This window comes from Gouania willdenowi, chromosome 11, assembly GCF_900634775.1.
Source record: "Gouania willdenowi chromosome 11, fGouWil2.1, whole genome shotgun sequence".
NCBI classification, from domain to species: Eukaryota; Metazoa; Chordata; class Actinopteri; order Blenniiformes; family Gobiesocidae; genus Gouania; species Gouania willdenowi.
In genome coordinates, this window is record NC_041054.1 from 1875095 (window position 1) to 1896810 (window position 21716).

At 37.2% G+C, this 21716-nt stretch overlaps 1 protein-coding gene across 1 annotated transcript in view; it reads right to left on the bottom strand.

Moving 5' to 3' along the window:
- Positions 1-21174, bottom strand: part of erf (Ets2 repressor factor) — a 48396-nt gene extending 27222 nt beyond the window's left edge. The window contains 1 exon segment of the mRNA XM_028462006.1: positions 20590-21174. Coding sequence (XP_028317807.1) covers positions 20590-20611 — 22 coding nt within the window. The 5' untranslated portion in view covers positions 20612-21174.
- Positions 21175-21716: the final 542 nt, after the last annotated feature.

Sequence of the window (21716 nt, forward strand, 5' to 3'; positions counted from 1 at the left end):
CAGCCAGTTCATTTATTATTTAGTTTTGTAGGCTACATGTAGCCTAAACAAGTTATTTTTACAAATAAAAAAAAACAAACTAAATGAACATGTTTATCACTCGTGAAAATAAGCAACAATTAAAATCGAAAAACAGCGTGCCCATTTTTTTTTTAAACCACAGAAAAGGACGGAGCCTAACACCAACAACTCAGATCTCAGTGAAAATAAAATATATATAGGTATCTTACCATTTCGGCCTAATTTTTGTTTAAGAACAGAAGCATGTCTATGTTTGGGTAGAAGGCGACTGCGGAGTCTATTCACGACCAGTCCTGCGGCTGAAAACACTCTTTCCGCCGGCACAGATGTGGCGGGGATGCAGAGGTAGGCTTTTGCCAGACGGCTCAGGTTTTTAAATCTGGACTCATTGAGAGACCACCAGAGCGCAGGATCCTGACTGGGTGATATTCCTTCTTCGTTTGTGTAACGTTCTATTTCAGAATGGTCAGATGTGACCGTGTCCCCCTTGAAATAGTCCTCTCCGAAGAATGAAACCATTGCATCCACCTGTTTAGCCCTTTTAGCGGGCCCGGACTCGTCATCATCAACGCGCACACTATCACCTGAGACCGCACGGAGGCCGGACAAAAATGTAATAAATTAAAAGCCAAAAAATAAAAATGCAATCTGGAATCTGGAAATCCCACAAGCCCCGCCCCCTCGACATGTCGACACTCTATTTTTTTTGTCGAGGGGAGCATGTGTCGAATGTCGGTCGTTTTGTCGACAAAAAGTCCCATCCCTAGTTTTAACATTTCATTTTTATTTATAATATAACTTAGTTTTTGCTCATTTCAGCCAACAAAGTACAGTAAAAAGATTGTAGAGTTTTCCTAATACATAACCATTTTTGAATTTGTAAACTTCAAATATATGGTGCATAGTCTAGGAGTACAGGTACAGTACATGGTGTAAACACTCAATGTGTTAAGAGGTATTACTAGGGCCCTAAAAAAAAAAAAAAATCAGGGTTTTTTTTCTTCCAAATTCTGTTTTATTTTTTCCCAAATTTTGTTTTTTAAATTCCGTTTTTTTTTAGAAATATTTATCATTTTTTAACTCCTGTGAGAAAACAAAATAAATACTAATAAATAAAAAATCTCATAATTAAACAAAAATGTATGTCAAAAATAAAGTAAGATAAAAATAAAGGTAGATATAAGTTGTAGACGTGGATTATTCTGACAGCTCCTTTTTAATTATTTATATGTCATATAAAGACATGAGAACTGCATTGATGTCAACCAGTTTCCTCACAGGGATCAATGGTTTACTGAATCTGATCAGGTTGATTGATTAAGTTTTGATCAACGTAGGATAATTTAAATGAGGTTAATTTAAACTATCTTCTGTAGCTCTGATGAGATGTTGTTAGATGTAACATTCTAATAACAATGCTCCAACTGACTTTTATTTTGTAAACCAGAAGTTCCCACTGAAACGGTTGTACTTGAGGTAGCTAGCTGACTGTGAATGCGTAGCTACGAGACTCGCACAAAAGGCTGGAATAAAAAGAACTAAAGGACAACACAAACTGAGTTATTCTTAGTTAACCAGACACAACAGTTCAAACATTGAGTAGAGGAAGAAGATTAAAGCTGATCACGTTCTCATGGAGCACCGCCGCATTGCATGAAAAATGGACGAAGCTTTTACAGGTACAGTAAAGTGAACTTGCACTGGAGGCTCTGTATTCAGTGATGATTTTAAAGGGTGTTTGTGGTGGTTTAAGATGAGTTTATTGCAGCCAAGACAGGAGGAGGGAGGGCGGTGCACCTAATAAGCGGTCTCTGGAAACATTTTCCCATATGAAAAAAAAAAAAAAAAAAAAAAAAAAAAAAAAAAAAAAAAACTTTTTTTGCCCCACGGTGACGGTGTTTCATGCCGATTTTGTCCATTTCCGCATTTAACCATTTTCATTGGTCGATTCCGTCCGCGATTCCGTTAACGAAGATTTTATAGGGCCCTACATTACCAACTATAGTGGAAAAATAGGCAAAACGAGTCTCCTTCTTGTAATGAAGAGGTTTTTCTGGAGTCTTAATAGGTATTTCCTCCATATGATAGATGTCTTGGACTTCCTGAACTCAGATATAGTATTTCATCTTTTAATAAAGAATGGCATAGCCAACAGACTCGAAAAAGTAGGTATGAGGTCACGTAAAGGTGGGGTTAGAAGAGGTTGACTTTCTCCTTTTTAATCATCGAGCTTCTGTGTTGTGGTTTCGTTGCCAGACGACTTTCGTTTTTGTTTTGTTTTTCCCTCCAACACAAACAAGCACACACACGACGACACATCCAACGGCACCACTTGGTGACATCAGTTGTTTGATGGAGTTGTGTTAACGGAGAAGTTGTCTGTGCACAAGGCCAAGAACCGCACACGCACAAACACACACACTGTGAAACATGCTTGTGATTCCTGCCAATTATTTATAACTGCTTCTTACCAACTTCATTCCCAGAACATCCTTCCTTATAATCAAGAATGTTCCACTGCTGACAGAGGTTTTGGTTGTTTTGGCTTCCTATGTTTTGTTTTTATTGGTTATCCATTGGAACTAATTGTATGCCACATGTTAAAAATAAAAAACTTTTGACAGAACACGAATTATAAGCTTATTTATCAGATAAAAAATGACAGAACTAAACCTCCTGACACAGAAAATAGAGATATGACAGAGTATACACTAAACATGTTTAGGGAGAATATAGCACAATGAACACACAGACTTGTCAAATATAATGTTAAAGCTTGTGCTACAACATGTCAAAAGAGATTCTGAGTTTTGGTGTCATTGTTGTTTAAAACAAAGAATAATACACTGTTATAATGAACTATTATATTTAAATTAATTCAATGAACTCCAAATATTATGCATTTTTAGCAATATTTTGGGATGTTTAGTTTGTCGGTAACTACATCAAATCAGGGGATGCCAATAAATTGTAAATTGGAGATTCTACTTTTTCAATTGGAAAAGTTTCCCAGGAACCCCTGCTCTACACTTACAGCATGTTGCATTGCTCTGCATGTTTGCATTGCATCTGTATGTGTGATAGTGCATAGTAATTCTGTCTATTCTCACAATAATGCAGAGGAAATCAGTTTTCATGCAAGTACAGACAGTTGAGTAAATTAAGTGTAATTAATCTGCTGTAAAACAAAATGTGAAGAAAGTTTCCATGAATGAGAAACCAGTGCAAAAAAAAAAAGTTATTTTGGACTCGTGTTGAAACAGGGAAACTCTTCTACTGCAAACAGACCTTTAATCATGTTCAAAGGCCTCTAATTCACACCCGACTCCCTTTTTTGTGGGAAACGTGGTTGATCAGATCAATCTGAAGCAGAAAAATCCACAAAACAAGGTCAGGTTGACTCCTTTTGGTGCCAAATGTACCTAATAGTAGGGGTTCTAAACCTTGGGGTCCTGACACCAAACTTGCCATATTTTAACCTATTTATCACTTTTTCTTGCCATATTTTGGCTCTTTTTAAAGTTATTTTGCTACATTACTCATATCTGCCATTTCTCCATCAAATTTCAATGCCTCTGACACATTTTTTTGACTTCTAACACATTTCCAGCACTTATAAACCCTTTCCAACACTTTTCCACCTAAATTCACATATGTTGACCCATTATTGTCACTTTTCACCATATTTCACGCTTATCTTGCCAATTTAACCACATTCACAATTTGTTATGCCCATTATTTGGCAGTTTAAACTAATTGTTCCAATATTGACACTTTGGACCCATTTACCACTTTTTCTTTCCATTTTTTGCAACGATTCACCAATTTATTTCTGTGGTTTTTAAAACCCCATTTCACCACCCTTCACTTCATTATCAACCTATTTTATTTTGCATCTTTAAGATGATTTGTCATACTTATTATTTGCCAGTTTAAACACATTTTTCCACTTTGAACCTTTTTTTTACCACTTTTCCTCTGTTTTTAGCCACTCTAATTTGCAACGATTAACCAATTTATTTCTGTGGTTTTTAAAATCCCATTTCACCAACTTTTCCATAATTTTTTGTAACTTTCAAACCTTTTCTGATTAAAACAAGGATTCACATCTTTAAGATGACGATTGTCGCAAATAATAATATACTTCCTGAATAACAGTGTATATTATTTAGATTCTTTTTATTAATGTCTGTGATCAACCACCTTCAGGTACGGTGGGGGTCCCCTCTCTGTGGAACCTTTATTTTGGTGGTCATGGGCTGAAAAGGTTGAGAACCACTGCCTTATAGCACAATCCCAGTGACAGTAATTCCCTGTGAGTGTGTGTGTGTGTGTGTTAATGAAGAAAATCAAAGTTAAACAGCAGGGGATGAGACCGTCTGGATGAGTGAGTCAGTCTTTCCTCATTGGCAGAGACACCGCACTTCTTAATTCCTCTATTGCATTACAGCTGGATCATCCAGTCTGTAGACAAAGTGGCTCGAGTAAAAACATTAAAGACGGAGGCTCGACGGCGTCACCGCAGCGACATGGCAGCCCCAACGAAGGCAGAAAATTAAAAGAGTGTGTCAGTGTGTGTGTGTGCATGTGTGTGCGCGCTCTAATGCAAGACAGATAGCTCCGGTTTCTCATGTTGTGTGGGGGGTCCAGACCGAAATAAAAGTAGTGATGCGAGTGGGCGAAGGCGGTAAGTGAGTAAGTGTTCGGTGCTGGGGTTCGTTTTCATAAAAAAAAAAAAAAGACACAGCTCATTCATCACTGGTTTCAAAGAAGCTGTGGGGACACAAAACTGGTGTCAGACGCCTTTTTTCTAACTTGATAAACGCAGCATTCTTTCTCATTTAGGTAATTCCTTTCAATTACCTCAGCCGTGTTGTGCAACAACGCACGTACATTACAGCCCTTGAAGAATCTTTGGTAGTAGAACTACCCCCAGTGTGTGTGTGTTGCTGATGATTTAGATAAAGGTCAAACAAAAGGAAAAACAATGAACCCAACGTAACCTTTACCTCTCACACAAATGACACGAATGCCTCGATCAAACACGGTGCCTTTCTTTCCTTCTTATCAAGCCTCTAATTTATGGTCGTACCTTTGAAGTGGCCAACGGGACAAGTCCAACCCTGCGCTGACGTTTACACTCTCTCACTGTGAATAGGGGCCAGGATCAGGCTCTTAATCAATAGAGAGGCTGCAGGTTTTCACATGTTTCACTGTAAACTGTAGAAAAAGGCCCTGCTTTCATAGCTGTGGGGGTGGGGGGAAGGGGCTGGGGAGGGGGGGGGTTAAACTAAAGTAATGATGCGTTCTGTCTGAGATCACAGCACAATCATAGTTTTTACTGGAAGTAAATCATAAAGTTGGGGATTTTAATCACACACTCAGACAGAGACAGAATCGAACAATGGGACAATGATGGTACAAGTGTAAATACGTTAAAACAAACTTATTAAAATGCTTTATCACAGTATTATAGATTAGCAGCAACTGATTGTCATTTTTAAGAGACGGCACGCTCACATTTTGTCATTGTGTGAAAAATGTGTCACATGGAATCAAGCGCGTCATCGCCTCCAAATAATGGCCTTCAATCGTTTTCTGACAAAAGTTTTATTCATTTTAAAAACTTGAAATACTTTATCGTCACGTTCTAATTATAACTTTCACAGAAAACATTCCATTAAAACTGTCAATTTGAGCAGTTAGACCAATACTCTAAGAGGGTGTGGCCATCAAATTATGACGACGACAGACGATGTCCTCAAAGTTGGTTTGTTTAACCGGAAAAAAGCAAGATGACGACTCAGCACTTGTTTAAACTTCCCAGCTCTCAGTCATCAGTATTGATGCATTTTAAACCCTTTTAGTGGACAACAGTGCCTCTTTCAGAAGGATAATGCATTTCTGGTGTTTTCACTGAAAGTTGTGACAAAACAATGGTGATTATTTAATTTGTTTATTTTGTGGTTCCTTTTAATACATTTTTGCTACATTACTCCCATTTCTGCCACTTCTTCATCAAATTTCAATGCCTCTTCTACACATTTTTCCACTTTCAAGAAATTTCCAGCACTAATAAACCCTTTCCACCACTTTTCCACCTGACGTTGCATATGTTGACCCATTATTGCCACTTTTAACCTCTTTTCACCATATTTCATGCTTATTTTTCCCAATTTAACCAAATTCATGATATGACATGCACATTACTTGCCAGTTTAAACTAATTTTTCCAATATTGACACTTATCACCCCTTTTACCACTTATTCTGTCTGTTTTTGGCCACTCTAATTTGCAACTTTGAACCCATTTCATGTCTGTTTTTGACAATGTCACTACGAGTTTTTGCAGTCGAGGTCAAAACAAACTTTACATTCTTTAACACTTTTTTCCTGAGCAACACTGTCTATCTGATTATAAAAGCTTTTTAAGTCACTGACAATGACATAAAATTAGGGAAAACCCGTGAAAAGGAAATGGGTATACTCCAAAATAAAATTGTAAACAGTAAATCAGAGTAGTTTTAATCATCATCAGGTCAATCAGGTGAATGTGTGTCTTTCATTTATCAACCATCTCCATCATGCAATACTTTAGTAATCCAACAGAACACTGTTATGGAAACCAGAAAGAACTCACACAGTGGTCACATAGTGATCATTTCACACACACAGGAGAAAAAGTGCATGAGGTTTCTCCACGCTGTGTATTTATGTGTGGTCTGAGGCTGCAGGTGGATCAGCAGTGAGAGTAGACACAGAGGAAAGTTTCTCACCAAACCAAAGTGTGCCGCTCTGCCTGCTGGCACACTACAGTCCTCCCTCTGCGGCCTCTGAGGTGGTCTGCAGCGAGAAATTTACTTGGCATCCTCTGACAACTGGTTTATGCATTCACAGAACTTTCCTTTTTCATCCTAAACTCTTTCCAGTGGCACTGAAAAAACTTTTCCCGATGAATATCGAGGGAGCTGCCACCCACCGCAGGCCACTTTAATGGACTCAACACAGCCTGGTAGGCTACTTAAACCACGTTTAAAAAAACAAACTTTGGTGCATAAATCATTGAGCCCTCACATCCCACCTTCACTGGAACTGGAATCATGGGACCAGGAAAAACACCAAACAAACCAACAAACCAAAGCCTCGACTCCACAAACCACAGATGAGCCGTAAACTTTTTTTTTTCAGCTCTGCTTTAGTTGAGCCAGACAAAACAAAGCCCAGGCCTGCACACCTTCACCGTCTCCCAGCCTTGACTGAACATTGAAACAAGGCGGAAACAGTGCAGTGCATTCATGTTTGCACAACTCTTTAGTATTTATAGATTTGTGGATAAATCTTTCTGGTTTCACTTGAAACTAAGGATTTGTATTTAAAACATACACTTTTCCCATCCTTTTAGAAGGTGAAACTACAGGAGCACATGTTGAAGTAAAAAGACCAGAGCCTCTAAATTTCCATTTCAAAATTTCCCAAATTCCCTTTCGGAGTTTACCCACATTCACCTATCCATGTTGCATCGTTTCCTGTTTAGACAACTTTACTGGCTATTAAACATCCTTAAATCATACTACACGTGTTAAATAGGATTAATAAAGTAAAGTACTGTTATAATAATTTTACATACGTCAGATCAATTTTGAATGAAATATTGTCCCGTTTGTCAAACTTTCTAGACATTCAATCACCTGTTCATCAGTAAAGAATTGTGAGTAATGTCCTAAAAAACTCGAGGCCCGGGGGCCAAATCCAGCCCTTTAGAACATCAAATTTGGCCTGCTCGAGAAAATAAAAATGATAGAAAGAATAGGAAACATTTTGTAAATGACCAAATAACGCTGTAGATATCTCAGCTCCACTCGATACAAAAATAATATTAAATTCTACAATATTTGCTGTGCATTATGCATGATGGACTGGCAGTCATTTTAATCTCAAATTGTTAAAAGAACTAAATCTGGCAAATTTTCCTCAAATTATTGAACATTTTTCCCCAAATTCCTAAGACCAGGGAAATGTATGTGAAGTTAAAACAGGGACTGATAATACTCTCATACGTTATCATTTATACGTGGACGTGCAAACCGGGGCACATTAATGTAGAATTTGCTCTTTTTTTTTACCCATCTAAAATCTGTGGCCCACTTAAGGTCAAACTGGTACGTATTTAGCCCCTGAAGTAAAATGAGTTTGACACCCCCTGTTCTTAAACATGCATGTGCCATTTTCAGCAATTGCGGAAAAGGTGCAGAATGACTGATCTACAATAAGGCATTTAGGAAGATTTTCCATGACTTTCTGTTTCTAAAAAGTGATTTATATAGTTAGATTACATCAGATTATACTTATTTTATCCCACAGTGGGGAAATTCACATTACAGCAGCCAAAGAAACTATATATCAAAGTGCAGAAAGGGAAAACAACAAGGATAAAAATAGATAATATTGGCCATGTGTAGCAGAGCTTCCATCCATACGTGAACTTAAAGCCACGTTCCGTAGTAGAAGTAAAAGTAGCAGTGATGCAGGAAAGCCTTTATCCTGTCAGGTGTAGCACAGACTTCTGACTGGTCTTTATCTGCTGTTGGTTCCACCTCACCTGCCCCATCCTTTCATCACGTACCCCCCCAGGGGTCATCTGTGATGGAGCCGAGGCAGATTCACTCCATCATAAACACTTACTGATAGTCACGCAGGCAGACACACTGACAACGTGGGTTAAGATGACGAGTGCATTCTTTGGCCCCCGAGCAGCGACACTGTCTGCAGTTTACAAACCGCCACGGTGCTCAGGGAGCGAGTCTGCACTTTGTCTCACACACACACACACACACACACACACACGCACACACAAAAATGTTAAATCTATCATCTAATTTATTTATCATCTCTTGATTTCCTTGTTAGGCTTCCTAATCAATGAAAATATAGGTTTTAGTATTTTTGGTGTTGACGTCTGAGCCGTTTACTGTCAGTATAGCAGTCAATTTCATTTTTTTTTTTTTTAAATGTTAAAATGATCGTCAAGAGAACTGACAGGTAAACTTGATATGAAACATATTTTTAATAATTGTTACCTACATAGGCCTACTGTAAGTGTAAGTCATAGAACTGTAAGTAGATATCAAAAGAAGAAGCAGTAGTTCTTCTCCAAGAGTGTAATTGAGTTTTTGAGTGACAGGACAATGATCCAGTGCTACAGGGCCATGAGGCATCATACAGTCACCAGCTGATTATTAAAGGGTTACATTTTCTTCTACACTCAGCTCAGATACCAACATGCACTTAAATAAGCACAACAAAGCCCAACTAATCTTTGTAGTTATAAATAATCTTGCATTAAACTGAATAATCCATCATTATCATGATTAAAAAAACAAATCAATTTGTCAATCCAAACAAAACGTTATTTTTAACACAACTTCACAGTATTTCACCATTTTTCAGCTCCATAACTGCTCATCTCAGTGAAACTAGTTTGTCCAGCCTGTCTAAACACAACAGACATGACTTGTATTTTCTAAGCTTCATATGGTTCACTGAAGCTAACGCACTTCCAGGAAAGGGGTTGCTAGCTCGTAGCGGCGGCAGCGCTGATTCGGGGTCATCACTTGACAGCATGCCAGAGAAATGCTGGCGTCACTCGGCTGTAGATTTTTCCAAGGTCTGCTTGTCTGGGCTTGGCTTTGGGAATAATCAGGAATGTGATCAGGACGAGCTCCGAGGCGACCTGATCACTCACAGTCACTGAATAATGGGAGGAAAAACCCAGGGAAAAGGGTGTATCCTGTCCCTATCCTGACCCTTTGAAAGCATCACGCTCCTGGTTATGTGTAAGAGGTAAACACCAGAATAATAGGATTTGAACAATATTGTTGAAACAGGGAAAGATGATGAAACGGAAAAAGAAACTTATATTTGGGAAATTTTCAAACAAAAAATCTGAGTCCCTAAATATTGTGCCCTTGTCATTTATTTATAGTAAACAGAACCTCTGCAAGTGAAATATATAATATAAAGTTTACCCAATAGAAACATCACGCCATGAGCAGATTACACGCAATGATCGGCCGAGTTTGGTCAGCATGTCACGAGTTTCACACATGTTTCAGCTTCTACTGAGAGGACAAAAAAACCTATAAGGCACGATACGAGACGGTACTTAAATGCTCACATTTTCCTTTATTTTCACATGATAAAATACTAACAATACACACAAATAGCTGTAAAACAAAACCTACACGAGAGCTTTAATTCCCCTTTATTTCAAACTAAAAGTTAAATCCTCTTTAAATTGACACTGTAAAAAACCTAATTCCAAACAAAATTCAAATTAAATCCAATTGAAGTGGCTGGTTTATTCTGAATCGAATAATTCCTTGATCTTGTAAACATTTAATTCCGCTTTAAATTAATTCTGGTCGTTCTGCACATGCTCGTCCTGTGGCGATGCTGGTGATGACATAATCCAAGCGTTGGACTCGAGCCGAGACTATTTATTTAATAAGAGCCTTAGAAGACATTGACATAATGAAGAGTGGATGGACAAAAACAAACATACGGACACTCACAGACATATTACACACATTATTTTTCCTGATAGACGTGATGAACCTAAAGCGGAATTGAATAGAGCCAAATAAACGTGTTTTAAATGTAAACCTCAATTCTGAATTAGCATTTCCATGTAAACTTGAAGCAGAACACTTTAGTTCTGAATATAAAAACAATGTAAACGTGACCAGTGACACACCATGTAGCCTTATTATTACAGAGCTGGAAACACAGCTCAGCACTAGCAGACGTAGGCCTTCCTTATATTCAAACAGAACCACCACATTGCTGCACAAGCATCAGCAGCACCTTTTCCAAAGCTTCCCAGAGACAAACAGCTTGGCCTCAACTTGTAGTGTAATTGTGCTTTCTGCTGCCGTTGCCAAAAGGATGATTCACTGCCGCGGTGAGACGCTAAGCCAGGAGCGTCCTTCCCATAGGAAACTAAAAACGTCCTTTTTTTTAAACAACAAAAACCAGCCTGTGGGTGATGTGCTCTGGTCTAACCCGTGTCATTACAGTCACTTTATCTCCATTAACTATGGTTCCTCCTCTGATTACACAGGCCTGAGTGAGTCAACTGACCACACGGATACCTCAAACACACAAGTGTCAAGTAGGGAGACACACAAACAACAACACACAAACGCACACAGCAGCCGAGTTAACGCCAGGTCATTGTTCATGTTTTAACTGCACTTACGCACACGCACACACGTCGAGGCTGTCTGCAGCTGTGACGTCTCACATGTGGCGTGTTGTTGATGTAAGGAGCAACACAAGCGGAAAATGGGAGCTGGAGCTGCCGAGGCCAGACTTCAGACTTCCTGATGGGAAGAGTGTGTGCAGCGTGACCCACATACACATTTAAGCATCACCTTTACAAACATAGGCCGCGTGTATCCTGATGAAAACAACCTAAACAGTAAAACTGACCCGTTTGTTATTAACCAATGTGATACTGACGTTAAGACCGTAAAACATAATATTCTTCAATTGAATAAAATAACTTCAATAAATACAATTAAAGAAAAGAAAAGTGGAAAAAATTTCAGGTGCATGCCAATATAACCCGATTGGGACTAGAGCTGGACGATATGGACCAAAAATAATATCTATTTTTTGTCAAAAGTAACCACATACATCTATAAAAGTACCCGGTATGTTTTATGAAAATAAAGTGTAATCAACTTCCAGCTAAAATGCATTGAGAAGTGAAGTAGTTTAACAAGGTCTGATGGTGCGTTCACTGACACATTGTAACCAGGCGTTTATGTGCTATGCATAAGTTAGCGCAATTGTTTTTTTTCTTTGTTAACTTTCTTGGATCAATTCAATAATTGCGCGGTTAAATATCGCTGAATGTAATGTGTAATAAAAAGGGTTTTGGACCAAAAAAAAGTCCAGTCAAGTAAATGCAAGAAAATTTATTTTGAAGCAGTTTTGTCCTTAAAAGGATGAACTTTGGTTAATTACCGTAGTAACGTTTGACTCATAATGACTATAATGTACTGTGATTGTAAAACTGCTAACAGGTAGTATGTTGACTGTTGTTTAAATGACTATAAGCCCTAAACACCCTCTTCCACCCTCCCAAAGAATCTCATCTGAATACAGTAATGTGTGGCCAAAATAAAAACCCCATATTTATCTAATTTACCCTAAATTGCACCACCGTCATGTAAGTGCAACCACTGGTGGAGCTTCATTTCAAACTAAAAAGTGCTGCTTTGGATTTAAATGCTGAAAACAAGAACCGCAGAGAGTCAGAGACCAGACTTTGGCATTTTATAAAAGCCCAACGTTGACCTCAGCATCAGCATGAGCTCCTCTAACGTGTTGGTAAACCAAGCCATGCCGCAAAATAAATTAGAAAGCCAGAAGTGGTCCGCGGTGCTACTTTTAGAGCTGGACGGGAAGCTCAGCCTAACCTTTGTAAAGTGCTGCTCTGGATAAAGGAAGTCATTTGGACAGAATACAATGTTAGGGAGTCTGAAATAGGCGCCACAGACATGTTCGCTAAAAATAAAGACTGAGCCACTTCAGAGCGTTTCATCTCATAAAACCACGTTTTTTTTCTACCCTTGAATTCATTTATAACGTCAAGTTAACGACCAACAAATGTAAGACAGTAAATCCTCTTACACGTCAAACTTGGAAGTAGGGCTGGTCAATATGGACCCAAACTCATATTGATATTTTTTCTCAAAATGGCGATTATACAATTTGAATCTCAATAATTTTAATTCAAATAAAGTCTGACCAAAAAAACAATTCTGGGTTTAATTTGCTGATATAAAATAAATACCACACAGGAACATTTATTAACAAACAGCTGCAAAAAATGTGTCACTTTTGGCTTTTTCACTTATAATGGACAGCAAGTCTGAGCGAGTTCTGTACTGTTGCGCGTTGAACGCAGCGGTTCCACCTTAGGGTCAGGGCCCTATTTGGGGTCACGAGACACTGGAAGGGGGTCGCCAGATGCCTTCAAGAAACAATATTTCTTTTGAACAATTTGAACCCATTTTTGCTTATTTTTACCCTTTTTCTGCAACTGCACCAAACTTCCCATTTTGAACCCATTTTCATCACTTTTTCTTGCCACGTTTGCCTCTTTTTAATGCATTTTTGCTACATTACTCCCATTTGTGCCACTTTTCCATCAAATTTCAATGCTTTTTCTGCATTTTTTCCCCCCACTTTCAGCACTTACAAATCCTTTCCCACCTAATTTCATATATGTTGACCCATCATTGTCACTTTTTTTTTTTTACCTCATTTCATGCTTGTTTTTGTCAATTTAACAACATTCAGAATTTGTTACTGCCAATAATTGCCCGTTCAAAATAATTGTTCCAATATTGACGCATTTCACCATTTTTGGTCACTTTTAATCCATTTCATTTCTGATTAACACAAGGATTTCCATCTTTAAGATGACTATAATAAAAGTAAACTTCCTGGAGAACACTGGGTATTACTTGGGTCTGGGTTAGGACTCCTAAAATTAGTATTTTAATACAAAATAAGCTATTGAAAATATATAAGTATCAATATAAGTGATATTGCAATTTTCAATATCACCAAAACAGAAAACTCGATATATCTTGAATCTCGATATTTCGCCCAGCCCTACTGCTAAGCATTATTAAAAAAAAACTGTTAATATCTGTGCAGCAAAAAGAACAAAGTGGCCTTTGAGCACAAACGTCCATGTGTTCAGGTTACGCAACGTGTAAGGTCATCTCAGGCGACTGCAAGACATTAAAGTCACATCTCTAATTACGCCGTTGAATAATGCACCTTTTTAAACTTCTATTGTGTCGACGGGAATTTGTCATTCCTGAGATCACTACTAAATAGCCGTGACTGGTGCACCTGAATAGACAATTGGGATGAAATCAGTACCTGGGTGAAGAAGATCATAATGCTTTGCTTTCTATGACCTCAAAATAGCCTGAAGACAATGAGCGACTTCTCAGAAATCTGATTAAGTTCACATGGCAGCTTAAGCAACAATCTGATCATTTGGCTTCCCCTTTTTCACACCCAGCCTCAGGCAAACTCACGTTTTTCTTCCCTCTTTTTACATCAAATCAGCCCCAACTTGATATAGAAATTCCTCACATTAATGTTTTTGGGACATAATCAATAATACTATTTTTCACCGGAAAACTGGTGATCGAATGGCTAGAAGAGGGGCGTCAAACTCATTTTAGGTCAGGGGGCAAATATGGACCAGTATGATCTCCAGTGGGCCACAGATTATAGGTGGGAAACAAAAAAAGCAATATTAATATCATTGTGCCGTAGTTGCAGGATCTTTGAGGAATTTTGTGGAATTGTTTGTGAGAAATTTCAAGAAGTTCTTTTTCCACAATTTGCAATTAAAAATGACTGTATTCTAGTTATATAAGATTGAGTAAAACTGTGAGCCCCTAAAAATATTGTGGGATTTCATTGAAATTGTGAACTTGAGATAATTACTAGGGATGTCCCGATACAACTTTTTCATTTCCGATATGATACCGATATTGCAGCCTTGCGTATCGGCCGATACCGATATCAGCATGAATCATTTACCATGTACCATCATGTGATGTTAATCAAGCAGAGAACAATAGTCAGCAACAGTAGGGATGAGAAAAACTGACCCGTTTGTTATTAACCAATTGGTTACATACATTTTAACCTTCAACATAATATCTACAGTATTCTACAATTAAATAAAATAAATAAAATTATTTGAAAAAAATAAAATAAAATGGGAAAATCCGGAAATTGGAATCCAATATGTTTTCAGGCTAATATCGAACCGATACTAATATTTACAACTCAATGATTTGGTAATTGACACAATAATTGATGTTTTCTCATTTCTATCTTCTCCTGTGGGCCAAATTGGATGCTCTGAAGGGCCACAATTGGCCCCTGGGCCATGAGTTTGGCACAGTGGCCTAGAAAGTCTGAAAAAGAGACCATTATGTCCATATCTGATGAATTGAAATGATTTTCAGGCATAATAATGACTTCTGATCATTGACATTGCTCATCTTTGGATAACAGCTCTTAAACAGATTAAATAAACACAACAACCCATCTTCAGATTAACTTCATCCAAATGTGATTGAGTTGGTCGTGAGAACAGGAAAAACTGATCAATCACTTCATATTCAGGAGAAAACTACTATGGGAGCTTGTCTTTGCTTGTTTCTCATTTAATATACAGTGTCTGCAGGGGTAGGAACATTTTAATTAAAACAAGCTTATCTGGTGTGTAGTTGACAAACTTTTTATGTAAAAGGAAGAGGAAACAATGCATTTCCAGATTTTCTTTCTGAATTCCAGGCACTATGAACACAGAGGAGATTCTCAGTTTTATCTACATTTCATAATTTCTGTTTCAATGGCTTTCCATAATTGTGCCAAACATGCTTAAGCCCATGGACGTTAACAATTGCTATTAATTTCATATTGTTTTGGTCTGTTTTTGCTAAACCTTCTGGACATGAATCAACCCGTTTCCTGTGAAAAATATTGTAGAAATGTGTGATATTGTCTCAAAACATGCACACAAGGATATACTCTGACATTAAAATTTCCACTTGATTTCAATAAAAAATACAAAAGTTGAAAAAAGATATTTCCATTTCAGGAAGTGAATTCCGTAATTTTTGCCTGTTTTCCGCAAACACAGAAACTCCAAGGACTTATTTATTGAGGAACAAAACTATAATTGGATTATAAAATTACACACAAACACTGAGACAATAAAGGCTGCCCCTTGTTAAGGTCAATTATCCTGCTTGTTCCCAGTTACCCACAAATGAGGTGCCACTTTGGCTGCAACCATCGCCACGGTAACGGCCTATGGCCATCATCTTTCTTTTCTTTTACATCAGTGAAAACATTTTATAATGACTATAACATTGCCCTTGCACCTCAAACAGGATAAAATTATCTCATAATTGCTGACAAAATGACTTTTAGGGGAAAACCTGCTAACGTCAGATCTTAAAACTGCTCCTACAACAGCAACGGTAAAGAAACAAGAAAAGGAAGACAATGAATTAACAAGGAAGTGACAGGAAACAGTGACATACCTTATGTTACTCTAAAGAGTGAACAAAGGAGGTGATGATTATAGATTGATCAGTAAAAAGCTCTAATTTCAACAAAGATGTGGATTAAAATAAGCAATTCTTTGCATCAGTGGCTCATATAAGTTTCCACATAATTCCCACAGCGTTAAAATTTAATTTCCCAAATTCCATTATAGCGTTCATTCATTTCCTTTTTGTTTCCATTTCATTAACCTTCCCCAATCAGATGTCATTACTATTGAACTTCCTAAACTTGTATAAGTTGATGTTCCATTGGCAAGTTCTTCATTTTGATATTTTGTTGTAAAATGTAATTTTTATTCTTGTACGTATTTGTCAATAAAAAAAAAAAAATTGATTAATTCATTTTAAAAAGTAAACTTCCTGAAATCAGAACAAACATGCTTAATTTATACTTTAATACCTTTTGTCATTAATTTCTTATTCATAAAGGGCAGAAATGCACCAAAACAAGCCAAGATCGCATGAGATTTCACACACGATTTAACGTCTAGACGTTTACTCCACTCGCTAAAGCTAGACATTAGACTACCTGAATTACGGCAATAAATATTGCATAAATGTCTGAAATTAGTCACGAAAAACAGATGGACAATGTGGAATTAACATCCTGAAAAACAATATTAAGCAATAGCGGTATTTTTATCCCCCGCCACAACGTGGAAGGGAGATATAGATTTGAGCTTCGTCCATCCGAGTTAAAGGGGACAGCTTTTCTGAGAAACTGTTTAAGCTAGGATAACCACATTCTGTGTGTGGCTTCAGGGTATCAATACCTTGATGGAGTTCGAAAATGAGAAGCGCACAATTATTTTTTCCGGAGTTATTGCCCTTGTTCCGTTTTTTGGACTCTGAGGTATCTTCAAAGTGGACAGCTTTTCTTAGAACCCGTTCAGGTTGTTAGCAATTTTATAATCTGATGTGATAATATTTTCTTATGTTTGCATCTAAGTTGTTAGATTTAGGATATTTAGGAAAAGGTTGTGAGTTCTAATGATAAGCAATCTGGTGGGGGATGTTGATGACTATGTCTTCTTCTTTCTTATTATTTTTAAACAAAAAAAGTGCAATAAGACAGGGAATATAAACTCGCATGAACGTTTTGGGACAATACAATAATCACTCATTTACAGGTCAAACCTTGTACAAAATCTTGTGGGATTTCAGCATGTGGATTTGAAACACGTCTACAATGAATAAATATTAAATTGTTACCTATAGTTGTCACAATTACCCATATTAAGCATGGTTGACGTGATTCTGAGTTTCATATCCAGTAATGACATTGGATTAGGAAAAGACGATGTAACGGGTAAACTGTATTTGGGGAAATTTTGAAATGGTTAAACATCAACGTGCCCGAAAGTAGTAATAATGTAAAGGTTGAGGGAAGGGATGTGCAAATATCAGTTCCTAAAAATTAAAAAAAAACAGTCTATGATTCACATTATTCAGATATTGTCACACTTATGTTTCATCTACTAAAAGCTAACTTTTGTTTGATTAGCATTGAAAAAGAGACAAATTTACCTAAAATAACTGACATCATCAAAATTACATAAGTAAATACAAAGAGTGTGTAGGAAACTGTATTAGTTGTGTAATATTTGAGACATAAAGTGAATAAATGTGGAATATTGTCCACATTAACTTATTGAATTTTTCAAGTAAAAATGTGATACAGAAATAGCTGTAAAATAATAAACATAACTTTGGTCTCTCTGTGTGGTGTTTGCATGTTCTCTTCTGTGTTTAAGCAGATTTTCACCAGATGCTGAACTATGTTAAGTCAGTCAAAGAGATGGTGGCTCTGAAAATGTGTCACATGAATACAATAACATGTGTGTGTGTGAACAAGATGGGGGAAATCCGAGAAGCTCAAAGAACAATTAGTGACGTTTCTAACTACAAAGTCTTACATTTAATCAGTAAATTTGACCTTTATTAATCTGAGTCGACCACTGCACTGACCTCAAGAATCACAAAGTGATGACGGCTTGCAAAACAATTGTTACAAAATCATTAAAATAACTTCTGATGGCACGAGTTCGTTCCTGTTTTCTTTAAAGCAGTCCCTTAGGTAGAAAAGTTGGACATTTATATTAAAGTTGTTTTTCATTTGATACAGAAATCTTTAACCAGATCAGTTCTGTATAGATAAAATTAAGTATAATTGAATTTAACTGATTGGTGGACAACAGGGGTGTGAAAGAGCAAAAGAATGTAATTATTAGTAAATGTCACAAAACTGAACCTCTAGCTAAAGTCTTTCTATTTCAATTTTACACTAAGTCACTCAGTGTATTGTCACTGCTGTGATTATAACATATGTCTATAATGGAAAAAGACGGAAAGATTTGATCTAACATTGCACGTGGGATTACAATACAACTTTTTTACTTCCGATGTACTTCCATCTTGACAATTCCCCGATACAGACATGGATCTGATAGAACATCATCAATGAATCCTACTACATACATTTATGACTTATTTTGTAGCATGGAATATTAGAAAGACCTTAAACAGAAGAATATTCTAAAAAGGTACACTGGAAGACTCTGGAAAATAACCTCAATAAATCCAATAAAAACATTGATTTTTAAAATGCAAAAAAAACAACAACACTAGTTTAACATAAACATTAAGAATCACATATTCTACGATTAAATAGAATTATTAATAAATACAAGAGAAAACCCAGACAAAAACAATTGTGATTATATATGATTTTTTATGATATTAAACCAATTAAATATGAATTTCAGATCAGGACAGTAGGACACCCTTACATGAGATGATCCCAGATGTGATGATAACTGTCATACTTAACGCTCAATAAATTTAGATTAAAAATTGAACTTTGGATGCAGCCATTACTAAACTTTACCCGCTGTGGTGATGTGTCCACACTAGAAGTGAAGACGATTGTGTTGCTAACTTGTTTTGACGTGCACTGAATATTTAAAAACGACACACACTGAGCAGTTCTATTAGCAGCAGGTTTACCAGATAAGTTAGGGTGATTTCCACCAAAATAAAAAGTGTTAACACCATTAAAATCATTTGGATACGGTGCATTATTTGCAGATGCACACATAGCTGGGTATTGATTCAGGTTTTCTACAGCGATTCAATTAATGAAATTTCTGTCACAGTGTAAATTTGATTTATAGATTCTCAGAAAACTAATGAGCGACTCCAAAAACACAAGATGTCGTTAGAAAAGAAAATGTGCACAAATTGACTCCAAAAAACACACAAAATTGCAACTAAAACACACAAAACGGCAACAATAACTTACAAAATGACTCGAAAAACACACAAACAAAATTAATACATAGAACAACAAATAATAACTAAAATGAAAGGAAAACAAAACAAAATCCATTATTCTTTCATGTAATTTTTTTCCCCTTACATTGGTAGTTTTTCCTAATTTTAGAAGAATGTGGCACTTGGATCTGACAATTCTATATTGTGGCCCCAACTCCAATAACAGGGGTCCATCCCTACTGTAAACAGTAGAAACTAACTTGTTGCAGTATTAAGATATTAGCAATAACAAAAGTGTATTAAATCATCGATTTTAGGATTTTATTAATAGATGTCTCGGCATTAAAAAGAAAAAGATTTAAATCCATAAATCGATTTTTTTTTTTTACCCAGCTCTAATTGCTGCTGTACTAATTCCTGCATAACTTGTAGTAGTTAGTTACACATTAGTAAACTTCACACAAAAGAGCCTGTAACTGTAGTATCACTGCTATGAGTCCACATCACATGGTAAGTAAATTTACAATAAAATTTGATAACTTATCTGAATGTACACTAAATATTTGAAGGAAAACGACACACAAACACACAATGAATGGGTAAATAACCTGACGTGATAGCAGAAAAAAGGTGTTGCATCACTGAAATAACTTGGTTTGTTCAAAATGGAAGAAACCTGATTTAATGTAATACATGGAATATAATCATTCCTAAAATAACAAGTCAGTTGCACTAGTAAACTTTGCATTGACTTAATCCAGTGTGTTCACATCACAAGGTGAAGTCAATAAATGTGATAATCAAAATGTATCTTAAAATAGTTTTAAATGTGACTATTCGTACAGAGTGAATGTGTTAATGATTAGGTTATGTAACTCTGGTGTGATTCTGGTTGATTTGAGTGTATTCTGGTGCAGAAGCAGTGACTCCAGGAGGCTTTTTGGCTCAAAGCGCCAGTCCACCACACTTTCTCCTACTCAGTTAGCTTCCAAATTAGCCACCGATGCTACACGGACTGTTGTTTTCGTGCCAGAGAGAATCAATAAAGTGCACGACGTGCGGGAAAACACGCATTAAAGTTGGTTTCACACACGCACGACCGCTGACTTACCCTGATCAGTCGGGGTTTTCATCTTTGTGTCCGTCCTGGGTCACTTTTACCGTCGACTCGTAACTTTAGACGAGCGTTAGCTGTTAGCCGAGTTAGCCGCTCCGCCGCTCACCTTCCCCGGTGTTTGTTCTCAGAGGGGAGCCGTTCCGTTCCCCCGGGGATTTAACTTCAAACCTGCCCTCTAACTTCACTCGAAATTAGTGAGGACGTTGTCCACAACTTGAGGACCACAGGTGGTTGTTTGTTGAAAAAGTTTCTCTGGAAGCCGTGTGTGAGTCCCAATGGCGCAGGGCAAAGTTTGGAGCCGTTATTCGGTCAGTGCTGGAGGAGCAACGGAATGCAGCCCGGTCATCAGCTCCGTGTCAGCCGTGTTTCATGGTCGAGGCTTCGGTCACGCCGTCCCTGTCCCCCCCTCACAGGACGAGCAGCAGCAGAGATGAACCAGAGCTGGATCTTTTCCCTCCGTGTCTCCGTCTCAGACTTTTTTTCCACTCTCTCTCTCTCTCTCGGAGTCACTTCGTGTTCAAACCCCCCTCCGTCCGCTGGCGGGGTGTCGTGTTTCGCTCTCTTTCTGCCACACGGGGCCGCCCACGCTGACCCACGGAGGGAGGGCGGGAGAGCAGAACTCAACGCCCACTTATCGTCGAAGATCGTCTATGTTTAATGTAGGCTTATAAACACCCAAAATGGAATGCTCTTGTTTTTAAATGTATTGTTTACGTTTACAACGCCTTCTTACGGGACAGTATTGCATTCACTTGGAGAAAAAACAAAAAAAAAAAAAAATTCTGAATAATTTATTTATTTATTTTTTTCTGCTGTTCGGAACAACTTTTCTCGTCTGTTTTTCAATGTAATTTTTTTTTTCCAGTTTTGGAGTAATTTTTTTCTGTTTTTCGGACAATTTTTTTTTCCAAACATTTTTTTTTTCAAAGTGTCACCACAAGATGGATTTTCTTGCAGGATTTCTAAATATCTTGATAATTCAGGAAAAAAAAAATAGCATAAAAAAAAAAACAATGATTATTTTTCTTCAAGTGAATGCAATACGCTTCTTAAAAAGGGAATGCTTTAACTCTTGTTTTTTTAATGTATTTGTTTGGTAACGACTTCTTACACAGTGACAA